At 34.4% G+C, this 19,389-nt stretch overlaps 1 protein-coding gene across 4 annotated transcripts; it reads right to left on the bottom strand.

Moving 5' to 3' along the window:
• Positions 1–13,180: 13,180 nt before the first annotated feature.
• LOC107771846 (uncharacterized) lies at positions 13,181–19,005 on the bottom strand. Of its 4 annotated transcripts, none has more exons than XR_012698152.1 (7): positions 18,882–19,005; positions 17,515–17,966; positions 16,603–16,880; positions 14,933–15,529; positions 14,408–14,818; positions 13,846–14,332; positions 13,181–13,760 (listed from the first exon to the last, which is right to left on the bottom strand). XR_012698152.1 is itself a non-coding variant. In XM_016591296.2 (7 exons), exons 2-7 carry the CDS (start codon positions 17,663–17,665, stop codon positions 13,231–13,233), a joined length of 2,088 nt encoding a protein of 695 aa, XP_016446782.1. In that variant the 5' UTR covers positions 17,666–17,966; positions 18,882–19,005; the 3' UTR covers positions 13,181–13,230. The 4 variants fall into 4 exon arrangements, 2 of the variants coding, with proteins under 2 accessions (XP_016446782.1, XP_016446783.1); XR_012698153.1 differs by having other exon boundaries at positions 17,515–17,946; positions 18,882–18,980; XM_016591296.2 differs by having other exon boundaries at positions 14,212–14,332.
• Positions 19,006–19,389: the final 384 nt, after the last annotated feature.

Raw genomic sequence — 19,389 nt, 5'->3', positions numbered from 1 at the left:
AGGATAGTCTAAACACCTGAAAGTATAAAGCCAGTTGAGGTACAAATGTGTTCTTATGCGGAAAAAAAAAAAGTCAAGTCGATAGACATAAAGACGGCTTGTGTCACAAGAAGATTTGTAAATATCCTGGCATTGATTATATAGAGACATGTTCTCCTGTGGTGGATGTAGTCATTTAAGGTTTTAATCTGGCAATACATGAAAAACTTGATATGCGTATAATGAAAATCATTAAAGGATTTAAATTGTTCTGAAGCATATTAAGGTTTCCAAGAAATTTATTAAATAAAGCTTCAAAATCCTTATGCGGATTAAAACAATCAGGTCGCATGTGGTATAATCGCCCGAGTGAGTACCTGTTGAAAGAAGGGTACAAGAATGATTCAATTTATCCTTGTGTATTTATAAAAAGATCTGGATCTGAATTTGTTATAATCGACGTGTATGTTGATGATTTAAATATCATTGGAACTCCTGGGGAGCTTCCTAAAGCAGTAGACTGTTTAAAGAAAGAATTTAAAATGAAAGATCTTGAAAAGATAAAATTTTGTCTTGGTCTACAAATTGAGTATATGAAAGATGGAATTTTTGTCCATCAATCAGCATACACTAAAAAGATTTTAAAGCGATTATATATGGATAAAGCACATCCATTAAGTATCCAGATAGTTGTGAGATCACTCGATATAAATAAAGATACATTCTAACCTTATGAAAATTGTAACGACCCGGCCGGTTATTTTGAATATTGTAACCCCGTTTTCCCATTTACTGCTCAATTTATGTCTTGTGATTGATTTATGACTTATCGGGTTAGTTGGTTCGGGCCCGAAAGGAACTCGGAGTGAAATGAGACACTTAGTCTCAAAATTGAAAATTTAAGTTAGAACTTATGTGTAAACGACCTCGCATTTGAATTTTGATGATTCCAATAGCTCCATATGGTGATTTTGGACTTCGGAGCGTGTCCGGAATATTATTTGGAGGTCCGTAGAGGAATTAGGCTTGAAATGCCGAAAGTTTAATTTTTGAGAAGTTTGACCGGGGGGTTGACTTTTTGATATTGGGGTCGTAATCTGATTCTGAAAATTAAAATACCTCTGTTATGTCATTTATGATTTGTGTGCAAAATTTGAGGTCAATCGGACGTGATTTGTTAGGTTCCGGAGTCGTTTGTAGAAATTAAAAATTTCAAAGTTCATTAGGCTTGAATTGGGGTATAATTCATGGTCTTAGCGTTGTTTGAGGTGATTTGAAGATTCAACTAAATCCGTATGATGTTTTAGGACTTGTTGGTATATTTGGTCGAGGTCCCGAGGGGCTCGGGTGAGTTTCGGATGGTCAACGGGTTGGATTTTTGACTTGGAACTCTGCTGGAATTTTTTTGATGCACCATCTGGTTTCCTTCATCGCGTTCGCGAAGAGGAACTGAGAGGCCGGAAATATTTGCTCTTTGCGTTCACGAAGAGAAGCACGCGTTCGCGAAGGGTGGACTGGGTGTGCATCGCGAACGCGAGAGGTGTTACGCGTTCGCGAAGAAGAGAGGAAGCAGCTGAGGACCCCAGGCAATTGGTCTACGCGTTGGCGTAGGGGGTGTCGCGTTCGCGTAGTGAGGGGGAACGAATCATCCCGTTTGCGAGGGGTTGAACGCGTTCGCGTAGAAGACATTGAGGCAGAGGCATTTCTGTGCTTCGCGAACGCGAGGCACTGACCGCGTTCGCGAAGAAGAAAAGCCTGGGCAGTGAGTTTAAGTTCTGACCCATTTTTAATTTTTGACGATTTGGAGCTCGGATTTGAGGCGATTTTCAGAAAAAATAATGGGGTAAGTATTCTTAACTCAATATTGGTTAAATTACCCGAATTCATGATTGTTTTTATCATTTAATTGGTGAATTGAGTTGGGAAAAATTGAAAACCCTCTTGGTCTAAATTGAAGATTTGAGGGTCGAGTTGGGGTTGAATTTTGATAAAATTGGTATGGTTAGACTGGTGGTTGAATGGGCTTCCGGATTTTGAAACTTTTGTCGAGTTCCGAGACGTGGGTCCCACAGGCGATTTTTGAGCTAATTTTTGAATTTTTATGGAAAATTATTATTTTCTTATGGAATTAATTTCAATGAATTTTGTTGAGTAAAACGAATTATTTATGGCCAGATTCGAGGCGTTTGGAGACCAATTCACGAGGAAAGGATGTTGCGGAATAAGAATTTCACGGCTTGAAGTAAGTAACAATTTTAAATCTGGTCCTGAGGGTATGAAACCCCGGATTTTAGTATCATGCGATTATTTTGGAGGTGACGCACATGCTAGGTGACAGGCATGTGGGCGTGCACTGAGGGGATTGTGACTTGGTCCGTCCCGAAAAACTGTAAAGTTGAATAATTTGTTGTTAGCTATATGCTCTCTATATGTTGATAAACTTTGACTGTAAACCATGTTAGAAATCATGCTTAGGCTATGTGATAGTACTGTTGGGACCCACAGAGGTCGCGTACTTGTTGAATTACCTGCTAAATGCTATATGTACTCAGTCTCAGTTTTTACTTGCACATTTTATCTTAGTCTTTGTTATTATTATTAATACATTATATCATTGTTGTTTGAGCTGATTTCATGATTATTGAGAGCCCGAGAGATTGGAAAGATTTATGACTGAGTGAGGCTGAGGGCCTGAATGTGAGATATTGATACTATAGCACGTGAGTTGTCCGAGCAGCACGTGAATTGGCCGTGCGGATCCTCATATTATACTATAGCACGTGAGTTGGCCGTGCGGATCCTTATATTATATTATGGCACGTGAGTTGGCCGTGCGGATCCAGATATTTATATTATGGCACGTGAGTTGTCCATGCAACACGTGATTTGTTCGTGCAGATTATAGCGCTTGGGCTGTAGGAGCCCCTCCGAAATCTGTACACCCCCAGTGAGCGCGGGTACCCATTGAGTGAGTGATGAGGGCTGGGAGCCCAAGGGGTGATGAGGGCTGGGAGCCCAGTAAGTGATTGTTGTTCTGAGAGGTTGTACTTGAATTCCATTTGTTGTTGCATTTAATTTCTATCTGTCATTGTTGTGAAATTTCTGAAAAATTATTGATATACGGATTTCATGAACAGGAACTATATAAAAATTAATTTGACATTAAACTGCCAGATTTGATAGCATGTCTATTCTTTGTTTGGATTACTGGAAATGAACCATAACTGTGTAGCTCGTTACTATCTTCAGTTCCTTATTTATTATTGTTACTTGCTGAGTTGGTTGTACTCATACTACACCCTGCACTTCGTGTGCAGATCCAGGTGTTCCTGGACATAGCGGGTGTTGATTCTTTCGTACAACTAATTTTTCGGAGATTCAGAGGTAGCTGCCGTATTTTGCAGACCTTGTCTCTCCTTCCCTATCTCTGTATTACTGTACTTTTGGTCTTAGACTATTGTAGACTGTACTTTTCCAGATTTGTATTCATATTAGATGCTCATGTACTCAGTGACATCAGGTTTTGGGGAGTGTTCGTATTTGTATTTGGGAGATTTTGTATTGTATTTAAATATTATATTTTCATACATAAAAAAATTGTGGTTTAGTGACATTAACGGCTTACCTAGTATCGAGATAGGCGTCATCACGACGGGTGAGATTTTGGGTCGTGACAAAAATAATAAAGAGCTTCTTGGTCCTGAAGTACCATATCTTAGTGCAATTGGTGCACTAATGTATCTTGCTAATACTACAAGGCCTGACATAACTTTTTTAGTTAATGTCTTAGCAAGATATAGCTCTGCTCCTACAAGGAGACATTGGAATGCAATCAAACACATATTGCGGTATCTAAAAGGGACTACCGATATGGACTTATTTTATGGCAATGATTACAATCCTGATCTTGTTGGTTATGTCGATGTTGGGTATTTACATGACCCACACAAGGCTCGATCTCAAACATGTTATGTGCTTATATGTGGAAGCACTGCCATATCTTAGTGATCGACTGAACAATTAATCGTGGCTACTTTATCTAATCATGGTGAGATAATTGCTATTTATGAAGCAAGTCGATAATGTGTATGGTTGAGGTCTACAATACATATTATTAGAGATAAATATAGTTTGAAGTATGACAAACTACCCATAATTTTGTATGAAGACAATGCAACATGCATATCCCAATTGAAGGGAGGATTCATAAAAGGAGATAGGACAAAACACATTTCACCAAAGTTATTTTTCACACATGATCTTCAAAAGAATGGTGATATCAATGTGCAACAGATTCGTTCAAATGATAATATGGCTGATTTGTCCACCAAATCTCTACCGACGTCAACCTTCAAGAAACTAGTGTACAAGATTGGGATGCGAATGCTCAAGGATGTGAATTGATGCTCTTATCAGGGAGAGTTAATACGCGTTGTACTCTTTTTTCCTTACAAGGTTTTGTCCCACCGAGCTTTCCTTGAAGGTTTTTAACGAGGCAACCAAAAGGCGTATTTCTAAATATGTGTACTCTTTTTCCTTCACTGAATTTTTTTTTCCCATAAGGTTTTTTTCTAATAAGGTTTTAACGAGGCACGTTATCTATGGACATTCAAGGGGGAGCGTTATAAGAAAATTAAATTATGCTGGATGTCTACTCTTCTCCATTATCTCCATAACTATCAATACTCTAATAATTATGGAGTTATGATTGTAACTCCATAACCTCCTCCATGATCTTCCAAAAATATTTGGAATGACATATTTTGCAATAGTGATTCTTCACTTTTCATGCCTACATAAAGGCCTTGTAATAGATAGAAAAATACACATAATTGAAGCAGAAATAAGAATCTCTCCTCTTTTTCTCTTTATGTCTCTTAGTTTGTTTTTCCTTATTTTATATTATTACTTTGAGTTATATTTCATAACACTTATATAGAAAAGAGCTCATTTTTATGAACAAAATCATCATCATTATTAATGCTCCCCGTGCCATCTAATTCGTCATACTTAGAAGAGATGTTATCATTCTCAGAATCTGAACTTAATTAAGTCCTCCAGCAGTAACCTAGCAATTATGAGTGTACATGGAACGGATTAGTTCAATTTTTATTAAAATCAAACCAAATCAACTATATCGGTTTGGATTTGTTCGATTTTGTCGTTTTTTTCGAATTTTCAGTTGCATGAATATTATTTCAATCTTACTACGTTAAAGTTATAGATAAAGTTTTGATACGTGAATATATGTTTAGTAAAAATTAAAAAAACTGACAAACATATAATCTATTAAAATATTCTTATGGAAAATTTCTTTTAGTAATACATTATAGTTATTTTCTTAGTCATCTAACAATAATTTTTTGTTGATATACGCTTTCAAATTTAACCGAATTTAATAATTAAGCATAAAATCAATATGAAACCTAAATAGTGATATGTTCTATTTAATTTTAAAATTATCGAACTATCATTTCAAATTCGAAAAAAGTATAAGAATTTAACAGATTTTGACATATGAATATGAAAAAATAAAGAGATTGACGCATTTTAATAACAGTTGATAAGAAAATAATGATACAACTCATTATTTAACGTAAATAAATATGGATGCACTTCATAGTTCTATTAAATATTACATCCCATGAGAGAATCCCAATATTTCTAAGTCATTTTCTAAAGAAACTTCTGCATAAAATTTTAAAAATATATATTTATATATCGAATTGGTTCGAATTTTTTTATTCAATACCAAACATAATTGGAATTTTTAATCTATTTGGTGTGATTTTTCGATTATGTTTGAACATCGCAGCAATATTAGTGTTCTCAGCTTTTTCCATCACTAGGTTTTTCTTTGTTTCCTTTCCATTTTTTATCCCTTGTGTACTGACTTTGCCATTTTCTGTTAGATTTGTCTTTTCATTCGCTCTTCCTTTGATTTTTCGTTCCCCTTTATTTTCTTATTCTATATTTTCCAATTTGCCCTAGTCGAAATTAAAAAATATTTATAGCCATTTTCATTCCCAGACGCGTACGCTTTCGAGCAAGAGGCGACTGTCGCGAACATCTCAACAAAATTAAAGGCTTCGATCGATCGGGCACAAAAATCACTCTTTCCTACTCAACTTTGTGATACAATCACTAAAAGAAGCTACTAAATTAATATTAGAAAGGAGCAGTGGCAATCTCTTTAATTCCTGGGAAATGATTCGACGAATCCTCCAACTCCTCATCCATCATTATATCTTCCTCTTTGTCATGTACACAACGAACAACTGGTTCCAATCCCTACCAACGCAATGTAAAATAAAGGTCATTATACACACTGGCGAATGTAGCATTATAGCAAAGAATTAAATAATAAATTTTAAAAATATAATGGGTTCAATACTAAAAATTAACCTTAAATGTCAAACCCACAAAATTTTAAATCCGTCTCTAACTAAACCACCATAATACATGTTAAATGATCTACACAAACGAAAAACATAAGGGATTTTACACAAATAGCCAACTAAATTTACTGTTTAATTTTTTTAATCGATATACATAAATTATACATTGATTATATACAGTTATATACTTTTTGTACATGAATTATTAATATATTATATATTTACCGGTTATTTTTAGTTTAAGCTATTTTATGACCTGCTATTTGAGTTAATTAATAACCAATTAAAAGAAGGATTTCAACTATAGGATAGATTGATAACCCGTTTCATTGTTCCGCTCTATGTGATATGATTCCCCGTACGATGATCAAATTACCCGATTTTCAGTATGGATCCAGAAAAATCTTTAAATTTTTAAAATAAATTTTATATATTTTAAAATGACATAAATATATTATGAGTCATAATAATTAATAATTTAAAATACTTAATTAGAATGCGTATAGAAAAATCATGATCAAAGAAAAAATGATTGGTGTCACAGTAAGTGAAACAAAATGAGTACTTATGCGTTTCGAATGTTATATATAGCAGCAGTATAAAATAAAATGAGTAATAAGTGCAGGAAAAATTAATTCTTAGCTTAAATTAAAGTTGTTATAAAATAATATAAGTTATAAGTGCAGCAAAAATTAATTCTTAGCTTAAAATAAAGTTGTTCGGGGCACTCATTCTCCCTCTTTTTCAACTTTTTATTAATTGGCAAATTCAAAGGTGGTTAACAAGTAACAACTAATAGAGCCTGGGCAATCCAGTTGCGTCAGAACACGTAAACCTAGTCTTGTATTCACCAATATTATACTTCTCCATCCCTTTTTAATATTCTCCTCTCAAATACCTAACTTCTACCTTTTCCCTTTCTCTTCTAAATCAAAAAATCCTATTCCTCGCCATTTAAAGGTAGCTAGATTTTCTCATGCAAATACGTAAGAAATTACCTTTGTGAAAATTCTCATAGCTTCTTCTAAACCTCTTGTATTAATAACGTAGAGTGCTGCATCCTGCATCCAAAAACAAGAATCATTAAGAATTTGTCAGATGGAATGAATAGGTTGACGAAAAACAACAAGAACTCTACACTCAATCTTAAGCGAGATCTATTATATTAATCCTCACTTTCTTATGCCAATATTATATCATTTTGCTGGCGGATCTAGTGCGGTGATACCTGATTCATTTAAACATAATACTTTCGATGCGAAGTATAATTTTATGCGTAAGAATTTATTAAAATTGCAAACAAACCGTGGATATGAACTCATAATTATAAAAATATAATGGATTCAATGTTAAGAAACTTAAAGGTTGAATATATAAAGTTTAAATCCTTAATCATTATTTTCAGAAAAAATGAGTGCTGCGATTCATATGTAAAATCTGGCCATAGTATGTAAAGACTAAAGAAGAGAAACTTCGATCACGGCTGCCATCAAGCAAAGAAAGGAAAGTGTTAGAATTATTATTAATGTAGACACTTCTTGTTTCATTTCTCATAATTAGAACGAAATTGTAAAATCAGTCTCTTCCTATTTGCAGTTATTTTTTGCTCCTTTTGTAAAAAAAGAAGAATATAAATTTTCCTTGCCTACTTTTTTCCCAACCCAACAAGGAGAAAAAAATACAACAAAGGGTGGACAGATGCAACAAAGAATAACTATAGAAATAAAAAGAGAGGAGAAGAATAAATTAATATGGGAAGAGGAATTACCCTTGCAAATTGAATTTGATGAAGATTAAGAGTTCTAGGTTCATTCTCTATTGATGATTTCCTATCTAATGGAACCACTGATGACCCTGCCATTTTTGCCGTCTATATGTATGGAACAAAGATGTTTCTGTTTTGTCGTCAACAAACAAGAAAATATTCCAAAGTTCTGAAAGAATACTTTTTGATGTTTATTCTGATAGCTTTTCGCGATCCCTAGAGGCTCTTTATATAGTAAGTTCCCACGTTTATTTTGGGGGTTGGGGAGGAAAAAGAAAAAGCAAAACGCATTGATTCGGAATCCTTTACATTAATGAGGCCTGTAGTTTGTCCCTATTACGATAAGGTCCTACATAGAATCTTAAATTACAATAGTTTCCTTCATATACTCTTTTTCTTTCAAGTGTTTTTAAAAGGAAGGAGTACTGTGAGGCGAGGTTCTTTACTTACATGTCTAATTGTTATATAGGCTAGTTTCGAGTGGTAAGCACTTGGGCGTGTTTCGGACGCATAACAAGCGCTTAAGGTATAAACTTCATAAAATTAAGTTTTACGCGTAAGTCTCAAGGCGTTTTGATAGTACTCGCACTCCAGGAAGAACCCCAAAGTAAATCTCAAAAAAAATCTATTAAAATATTATTTCTTTTGAAGGGTTAATGATAGTCTTGATCTTACATGCATATTAGACATCCTAATCAAAGATAATTTGACATAAAATTATAACTAGTGGCGCCTGAAATATTCTTTGCTAAGAGGTTTTACATAATTACATATATTATTTCGTTAAAAATTTCTCATATAAGTAAATATAAGTAAATTCAAAAATAACCTATGATTGATAGTAAAACTTTAATACTATTGATGTCTCTTAATTTTCAGAAGAAAATATAATAATACTTGCAAAATTTTGTATACGCCACTAGTTTTAACTTTAAGTCATTGATATCTAGTATTTTTTCTTTCTTCCTTTTTTGAGAGAGCCCGTTTGGATGAGTTTATTTTAAGTGACTTTTAAGCCAAAATAGTTTTTAATCCATAAGTTATAATTATGAATTAGAGCCCGTTTGGATTGGCTTATTTTAAGTGCTTTTAAGCCAAAATAACTTTTAAGCCATTTTGTAGTGTTTGGATAGAGTAAAAAAGTGCTTTTAAGCATTTGTTTCTAAGCTAAAATGACAAAAACAAGCCAAAAGCCAAAAGTTAGAATTCCTAACTTATGGCTTAAAAGCTATTTTGGCTTAAAAGTCACTTAAAATAAGCCCATCCAAGCTATTTTGACTTGTTTTTGTTTTTAGCTTAAAAATAAGTACTTAAAAATACTTTTTTACTCTATTCAAACACAACAAAACAGCTTAAAAGTTATTTTGGCTTAAAATCACTTAAAATAAACTAATCAAAGCGGACTCTAAATCCATTTCGAAGTGGTACGCAAGAAATCAACTAAATATTTAACACATGGGATGTTAGCACAATTCTTGAAACTAGAAGGGGGAAGTTTAAAGTTTTAACAAATGAGAGGGTGTCACGTGAGTTATTTAAAAGAGAACATGAGGCTAAGATAAGCTAGAACACAACGAAGTGCAACGTGGCAGACAAAATCATTACATTTTCGCCGACGTGGACTTAAGGACGGCTAAATTGGACACGTGTGCATTGCTGGAATTACCATATTCAGTTATAGAAAGCCCCCAAAGTGAATCTGAATGTTTTTTCTAAAAGAAGAATATACGTGTTCTCTGCAATTTACTCTAACCAATAAGGTTAGTACACGGTTCATTGGATGGCTTGGACTTTGGACGGACAGGATCTGATATTGGACACGTGTAGCAAATTGGAGAAATTTCTTTAAAAAGTCTTTTTCCGTATATATGTGTTATCTTCATGTGATGTTTAGACGGAAGCATATCATGCCTTTTGTATATAGATTTTTGTTCTACTCAGACTTACCTTGCTTTTATCTCAAGATAATATTTATTCCCTTTTGCATATTGAATCTATTATATATAGCCTTAATATATAGATCGGTTTGGTTTGGCTTTATTAAAATCAAATCAAAATAACTATATTGATTTGGATTGGTTCGATTTTATTAGATTTTTCAAAAATATTTGTTATATGAATATTATTTCAATCTTACTTTATTAAAGTTATAGATAAAATTTTGATAAGTGCATATATGTTTAGTAAAAATTAAAAAAAACTAACAAACATATGATCTATTACATATTCTTATGGGATAATTTTTTTAGTAACAGATGACAGTTATTTTCTTAGTCGTCTAATAATAATTTTTATTGATATGCGCTTTCAAGGTTAATCAAATTTAATAATTAAACATAAAAATCAATATGATACCTAAATAATGATATGTTCTATTTATTTTAAATTATCGAAATACCATTTCAAATTCGAAAAAGTTTTAAGAATTTAGTAGATCTTGACATATGAATATGAAAGAACAAAGAGATTGACGCATTTCAATAACACTTGATAAGAAAGTGATGATACAAGCCATTATTCAAAGTAAATAAAAATGGATGCACTTCATAGTTCTATTAAATATTATATCACATGAGAAGATTCAAATATTTAGATATTTTTTTAAAAAAAATCTATATATAGTCTTAAAAGTATATATAAAAATTATATATTTATATATCGTTTTGCTTCGAATTTTTTATTCAATATCAAACCAAACCTAATCAGATATTTTAATCGATTTGGTGTGATTTTTCAATTTTGTGTGATTTTCCAATTCGGTTTGAACACCACTAAGCACAACAATAAAAACTTTCGTGTGTGATCAGGAAATCATGAGTTCAAACTATAAAAATAGCCCTAAATATAAAATAAGACTGACTCAATATAGTCTAGTTCTTTTTCAGTTTCCGTGCGCACTCGACTCTTTTTATTTATTATGCAGTTTAATTTGTCAATTTCATAATTAATTTTTTTGATTCAAGTATAAATATCAAAAGCGGATAAATAGTCTTCTCACGTGAAACATGGAGTAATAAAATGAAGATGTCGGTTAAGTTGGTAGAATAGGCAGAAATTTTCTTGGTTTTGGTTTTGTTGGTAGAGTTTTACTTTGACCCGATGTGACAAACAATTATTGGCAGTGATCAATTCTTAATATAGCAACAAGGAAGACGTATGCTTTTTCAGACCCAACGTTTTCGTGAAGACTTTTATCTCTAAAATTATCATGTGTTTGTCTTAGGTCATTGACAGCCGATTTCAATTTTGCGACATCTTAAATTAATACAAATTGTTAGTCGCAACCGGGTTCGAGCCGTGGAATCAACCATTATTATTTATTTTAGGATAAGTTGTTTATATCATACCCTTTAGGGTGCAGAGCAATCCTTTTCCGAATCTAGTATGAACGCGGAATACCTTGTATATTGCACTGTCTTTTTTTTAATCACAAACCTCAAATATAATACACCTAGCAAGAACAAATATATGAATAAAAAAAAAATCCCATCCTAAATGATAGCATGGGAACCAACATGACAATGCACTTCTGAACTATGGTTAAGTCTCATACTCCAAACTCCTTTTTTTGATTTTTATGAACAAAGAAATATTCACCTACTTCCGCTAAATTTAGTATTTGTCAAAAGAGTTCTCACTCTAAATATTTAAAATAATATGCCCATGTGACATATTTTGAAGTTTGTGAGTTAATTGAATATTTACTTAATGGAACTTTTGCAAAAAAATTTGGGACCTCTTACCTGAAAGTAGGGGTGCAAACTGCGGATCGAATCGGACGTGGGCGGTTCAAAAATAGGTAATATAAAAACAGATAAATTATCCGATTCAAACCATATTTAATACGAATAAAAAATGAGTTAACCGGCGGATAATATGGATATTCATATCATTCATGGCTTCTTGAATATAATCACTTTTTGGAGAATTCCTAATCTCCCAAACTTGTAGAAATGACACCAAGTAGCACTATAAAGTGCTGCAATTTAGAAATTAGCCAGTGCGTCCTGAACTTCAATTTTTCGGTTTAATTTTTCGGGACAAAAGTGTTTTGGATTGTTCTGAAGTTAAAATTTTTAGTTTAAAATTTCAGGACAAAAATAATACTGGCTAATCTCTAAATAGCATTCCTGAGAATGGCTATCTCTGCACTTGCCCCCAAACTTGAAAAACCTCCGATTTGAGACAAAAGTTAAACTCATTGGTTTATTTGACCCATTTCTTTAAAAATCCATTATCCAAACTATTTTTTAATGAATTATATAGGTGGATAAGTATTTTCGTTTAACCATTTTGCCAACACTACCTAAAAGTAGGGGAAATTGACAGGATTCTCTTTCGAAGTACAATAAAAAAATTGAGCAACTCCACGCTCAAGGAAAGTGCAATTTTCATTTACATCAGATCTCTTGCATGAGTATCGACCTTAATTGGAATCTAATCTCAGTTCATTTAAGGTTCTAAGAGCTCAATCGCACTCATTCTTGTGACAAACTTATCAAACAAAGAAATCCGAAATCCGATTTCTCAATCGGTCAATCCTATACGGCTTTTAATGAGGCCAATCACTTGCATCTACACTTCTATTGTTTTTAGTCATGCAAAAATATTCAATTCTTTTCACTAAATTCAATTTGAAGAAAAAAAAGAAACTCCTACTATAATTTTGGCTTTTACAAACTAGAAGAGGAGACTTATATATTTCACAATTTGGAGGAGAGCTATTATTATACCCACCACCAACTACTAGAAAACAAATTGCTTTTTCGGTCTTAACAGTAAGATGCAAAGTATCAAAAACAGGTTGACCAATTAAATCTAAGAACAGTTGGAAATATAAAGAGAAAGAACAAGACAACAAAACAATCAAGGCACAAATACCAAAAAAGTATCATGCACGCAAATATTGATAGAAACACCTTAAGCTTAAGGGTCGAGATTTTGCAGATGAATGAAGTTCAACAGTGCTTTTTGGTTAAAAGATTAATAAGATAGAATAGAGCTGAACACCAGAAAGGTATATAAGATTGAACACAAATATTGTAATGAATTTTCGACCACCAGCAACTCTGAGTTATCAGTGTGCTATCAAACCAAGAGTACCACATAACAAGCTAAGATGGGAATGAAGATGAAACAACAAACCACTTGAAATATAACTTGAAGTTGATTTAGCAATATCTTTAAGAAGATAAATTCATAAAACTCCCAAAATAAATTATACCATAACTTGTTCAAATGAGAAAAGCAAAGAGCCAAACTAAACCCAAAACGCAAGGGCTCAAGCACTTCCTTAGAAATATCTGCCTTACCATCCTTAGAAATATCTGCCTTACCAACATTTGACTGACAGGTAAAAACACAAGAAAGACCTCCCAGTATAACTGACAAGGCTTCGTCAGTGCATCCATCAATCTCAAGAGTCACCTCAGCCTTGACAAATATGAAGGAGCCACCACAAAGAGCAAATATGCTCGAATTAAACAGATCTCCCAGTATAACTGACAAGGCGTCGTTAGTGCATCCATCAATCCCAAGAATCACCTCAGCCTTGACAAGTATCAAGGAGCCACCACAAAGAGCAAATATGCTCAAATAAAACTTTCTTTGCTGCACCCCTGAAGACAAGATGACAAAACAAACAAGGAAAATGAGAACCCCACGTAAAACAACCGAGAACACATCATAGACTGCAGCATGTACCTGCAGCCCCACTGACCATAAGTTAGAGGAGGTTTATGTAACCTCGTCATAGATGCTGCAGTCTCTACACTGTAAGATGATCAAATCACCTAAAACCGAAAATACAGAGAAAAAGAAGCTTTTCCCCCTACCCTTCTAACAGCCAAGACAGGTCACATCGATTACATGACCAAAAGACCAATGTAAAACCAGTCACAAAATTTATATCCTACAGTGGACTCTCAATATTGAATAAATACGCTATTTTCCACCAAGAGTATCCAATATCTCATTTGCTGTCCACAAACGCATTTATGTAGACAAACAGATCGAACATGAAAGCTTGTACCAGCGACGAGAATTGTCATCAGAAATAATGAGATCTACCTCTTTCCATGTTTTGAGCAGCGAGTCTACTGCTCTCCTCTGGATGCTTGTAAGAGCTAACACTGAAGTTGGTCGCAGCATTATAACCCTGACTTACGTTGTTCTGATAATAATTATAAACCTGCAATTAACGAAATCAATTAGTAAGATATGGGAAACGAAAGAGAAATCTTGATTTATGAGAACAAGGTATCACCATGTCAGAATGATTCACTTGTTGAGTGTAACTTTCAGGGAGCATCGGGAGCTGATTTTCGCAGAAATCTTGATTTATGCCCAAGGAATTGTTTCCAAAACAGAACTGCTGCACATCAATGTTAGATTTATATGGCGCAGATAAGTTGCTCGGCGCTAATCGTCCAGTTTCGATGGTTCCAGCAGAGTGATCCAAAGGGATTTCAAGATCATTGAGCTCCATATAGGCAGCATCTTTTGGCAGAATCATGGGGTTAAGACTATAACTGGCTCGCCAGCTTGCAGAGAGATCAGATCTCGATTGACCCAGTCCTTCCCAGTTCTCGATGTGACCAAGGCCGTCGAAAATATCATTCCCATCAGTAAATGGATCAGGTAGAGCATTCATATCTTGGTTAAAGTTCTCTAGATTCTGTTAGAAAAAAGAAAGGGATAATGGTCAATACACAGTAAAAAAACAAGTTCCAAAAATACAGTAAATGCCTGTACAAGTAGCTATGCTATAACAGCACTAAAGCATACCCACCTGATTATTCTCATTGCCATCAGATAGCAAAGTAGTATCTTCTGTGAAATGAGCTAATAGACCAATGATCTCATCATCTTGCTCATCCAGAGGCATCTTATTAGTACAAAGCCGAGCATTAGATGGACCTGGACCACGGTTAATCATGCTGGTATCAATTAAACTCTGTTTTTCAGGCAGTACAGGCAGAGCAGAAAAAATATTGGATGGGTTTGATTCACCAGCCACCCCCTCATTATCTAGCTTATCGGAAGGCATCCAATTGATAGGAGATACATTGGATGGATGTGGTTCACCTAGAACCTCAATATTTGGCTCATCCAAAGGCATTCTCTGAATAGAAGATAGACTCGGACTCGGTTGACTTGAAGGCAAGCCAGATGTGCTTCCTGGGTTAACCATGCTGGTCTCACTCTCAATTGAGTAGTTCTTATTGTCAGGCCTTCGAGGTGGAGCACATAAAACATCTGATGTACAAGGTTCAGCAGGAATCTCATCGTCTTCCCAATCTGCCTCCTTAAAAGGTGCTCCATACTGTGCACCATTTTTTGGACCTGGCCCACTCTTCTGGAATACTTTACATAGCACATATGAATCCTACAAAACAAGGCTTTGATGAATAATAAGTTCTAAAATTTACACACAAAAAAAAAGGAAAGATGAGACTGCTGTACCTAGACCCACAGTAATATAGAGAACACAATAAATCCAGACTTAAACCGTTGGATCCCTCCAAAGAGCCTAGCAGAGCTAAGATTGGCTGATAATTTGTTTTTATAAAGATTATGATAGGCTAAATTATACTATAGAATTTGAGGAACTTGAATTTTCAGAGTCTTTTCTAACATAGGCTGAAGAAATTGAAGATTGAAGATGGAAAGAAAATGCTTGACGTCGCACAATCTTCAAACAAGAGAGCAGTATGCAATATATATACTGTATTTTAGTTTATTAGATGTTTCCACCTGAGTTGCATAACTTTTCCAAATTTCCTACCTACCATCCAAGCATAGGAATCGTGTGCCATGACATAACTTGAAAAACAGATTTGACCTATTAAAGAAATTAAAAGTCTCAAAAATATGAGAAAAGAAAGACGTGGCGTGCAAGATCACAATTAAGGAAAACCAAAGACCTAGACCTACCAATTCATTACATTTTCTGATCCAAATCTATACAAGAATAGTGCCATCGACACTATTCTCCATGATCACAAGTGAAGGATCAATGAGAAACAGATGCAATCTTTAAGAAATTAAGGCTTCCAAAAGAATAAGAGAGTCTATCTTGGTATACTTTCATTTAAGGAAAACCAAGGATCTATAACCTGTCAACCACCGCCAGGAAATTTCAAATTAAGAAAAATAATTGCTACAAGATAATAATACAGATCAACAAGATAGTAGGGTACTAGGTACTAGGGAATATATCGTCTAAATAGTATCCCAGGAACATTAATTCCGAGAATGAGAGAAGATGATCCGTTTAGCACGATGTTTTAATCAAGGTTCTCACAGACGGGCACTAGATCAAATTACAGTAAACCAAGTGCAAGCTGAAAAGCGGGAGAGAATACTGCAAGGGGCTCTCATTGGCTACTGATACAAGCACAAGAAGAAACAGCATCAATAAAAATTAGATACTATTTTAGCAAAGGTAGATAGAAGTACCTGAGCAAATCCTGCATCAGCCAATTCTTTATCTTCAAACTTGTATTCGTGAATAACCCAATCAGTTCTCTGCCCTCGCGGGGGATGGCCTTGGTGGAACACAAGAGTTTTAACTGATCCAACAATCTTTTCATCGTAATTAATGTATCTATCTTTCCCAGTAGTTTTCCAGTAGCCAGTTTCAGTAGCACGATTCATTCTGGCTCCACTTGCATACTTTCTCTCCCTTGGGCAAAAGAAATACCATTCTAGATCTTTACTTTTATAGCAACATTTGTCTGCAAGAAGATATTAAAACATTATGCAAAGTTGAACAAGGACAAATAAAATCATTAACCAGACTTGAAATAAATATACTACTTCAGTCCCCCAAAAAGGTACTGTCCAAATGCTAGAGATTTTGACTGAAAGTAACAACTTGGGAAGTTAAATAATGAAACAGAAAGGAAAAGATAGGCTTTTATCACTACGGCTTCCAAATGCCACTTTAGAGATTCAAAGCAGCTAAAACTAATATCCCATAAGTAGATATTTCATTAACCAAACTGATGCTTGTCCTTTCTCAAAGCATTAATTTTTCTCCCAAGTACAGCACAGAGACAACATAGCACATTATGTATATGATTTTCAAATGTAGAACATTTGTAGAATACGTGCAACCTTTATTATGTATGGGATTCCTCTAGATTCTTTTCAAGTAAAAGTTGTTGCTTTTCCATATATAAAGAAATGAAGAAAGGACACCCTTTTGGTGGAAGTACACAGTATGCAACTACAGAATAAAGGCTCCATAGAGAAAATTTGAAGCAGAATGTGCGCCAGAGGTAAGGGGTTCGTATATTCTTACGTAAACCAAGTTTAGAAGAATGCAATATTTTAACAAATTCTCCAATAAAAACTATAAACAGATACCTGGAAGGTCCCACGGGGAGAACTTGTAGATGTTGAGTTCCGTTATGGCTTCAAAATGAAGTTTTTTCCCCATGATCTTCCTCTTGAGATAGTACATAATCAGCTCAACATCAGTTGGGTGAAAGCGAAACCCCGGCGGAAGCCTCGCCATTGAAATAACCAGAAAAAAAACGGCCAAACTAAGTGAAATGAACCAGCCCCAAAAGGGCTCGCTGAGTAAGAACTAGAGTAAAATTAATAGTGGCAATAAACTTAACAGAGCTATGTGCAAATACACCAGAGCCTCCAATCCCCCACCACAAAAATCCTCAACTGCTGTCAAGTCCAATGCCGAAACAAGATCTTTCCTGCACACCACAGCCTTCCGCGGTTCATAAAAAGGAATGCACCCCTAACAAAAAACTGATGTTTCTTGCTGGAACCAACAGACATCTGGTGCACAATTCAAAAACCTGTTATTCACGAAATCATCAGCCTCCCAAATCAAACCAAATAATACCAATTTAACAGAAGCTCCACCAGTTGATCACCACCGAGGGAAAGTAAAATATCTCAATAACCAGCACAATCAAAAGAGCTTTCAAAAACTATAGAACACCAGATTGACAAACACCAAGATGACAATAAAACAACTGAGCAAACACTAATCTTCACAAAGATATATGGTCAAGATGTCATAGTCTAGTGTTAAAGTTCCATTTTTTTCCTCAACAAGTTCAATTCTTCGCATCAAAAAAGCTCAAATACAAGACCATCAGGGGCGTATCCAATGAACAAGCTATGGGCTCATCTGAACCCATAACTTCCAGTAAATAAGATGGAGGTGGTATAATTACAAATCTGAACCCATAACGTTCAGATCCTGGATCTGCCTATGGAGACCATTAAATACTAAAGTGAGATTGAAGCATGAAATGTTTGTGAATTGAATCCACTTCACAATTTAAGCCCTAATGGTAAAATTTAAACGCTGATCCATACGGATGAGCACAACTAAAATTTCACAGCCTAAAAGACACAAATAGACAATACTAGAAAGGAAAATAATCGGCACCACGGCAGATAAAAAAATAATCGGCACAACGAGAAATAACAGGAAAATAACAGGAGTCATCATTGAAAAATCCTAAACCTCGACCAAAAACACAATAAAGTCAGAAAATAAAATCAGCAAAAATGTATGTAACAACAAATAAAAGAACACAGAAATGGGCAACACGAGAAAGAAGAAACTAATCGCAGTGTATCAAACCCTAAAATCCCTACAAATAAATTTCGAAAAAAAAAACACACAATAAATTGACAAAATTATATAACTAAAAGAGAACAGAATAATAAAATCAAGAACGATTGAAAAGTGAACTTACCCAGAAAGGGGACGAACCGGAGAAGCCAAAGGGAGCGAAGGGGAAGAGAATGGGAAGGGCGGAGAGGAGTGATATAAAGGGGGCGAAAGTGAATCGAAATTGTAGAGCGAGTAGGGGTTTATATAGGAAGAGGGTTTTAAGAGAGCCTTCTTTGGTAATCTACAGCTTTTCATTGGTTCGTTTCCAATACTACAGGGACATTTTGGGTAAATTCTTCAAACTTAACCAAGACCAAATTATAGTAAATTTTTGGTCATTGATATTCCATAAGTATATTTAACCTTTCACTGACTATTTACTGGAGTTACTAAAATATGTAATTAATCATATGTGAATGATACTTTTCTACTCTTAGATCATATTTTGAGGGGATCTTAGTTATAAAAACAGTCTAAAAACCCTAACATATAATATTTTTTATATGACAGGATGAAAAAATACATACTTTGATTAATCGAGTGTCAAATATATCTTAGCCGAACATCATGTCAACAAAAGTAAAAACAAA

This window comes from Nicotiana tabacum, chromosome 13 (assembly GCF_000715075.1).
Source record: "Nicotiana tabacum cultivar K326 chromosome 13, ASM71507v2, whole genome shotgun sequence".
NCBI lineage: Eukaryota > Viridiplantae > Streptophyta > Magnoliopsida > Solanales > Solanaceae > Nicotiana > Nicotiana tabacum.
This window is presented reverse-complemented; position numbering and strand designations above follow the sequence as displayed.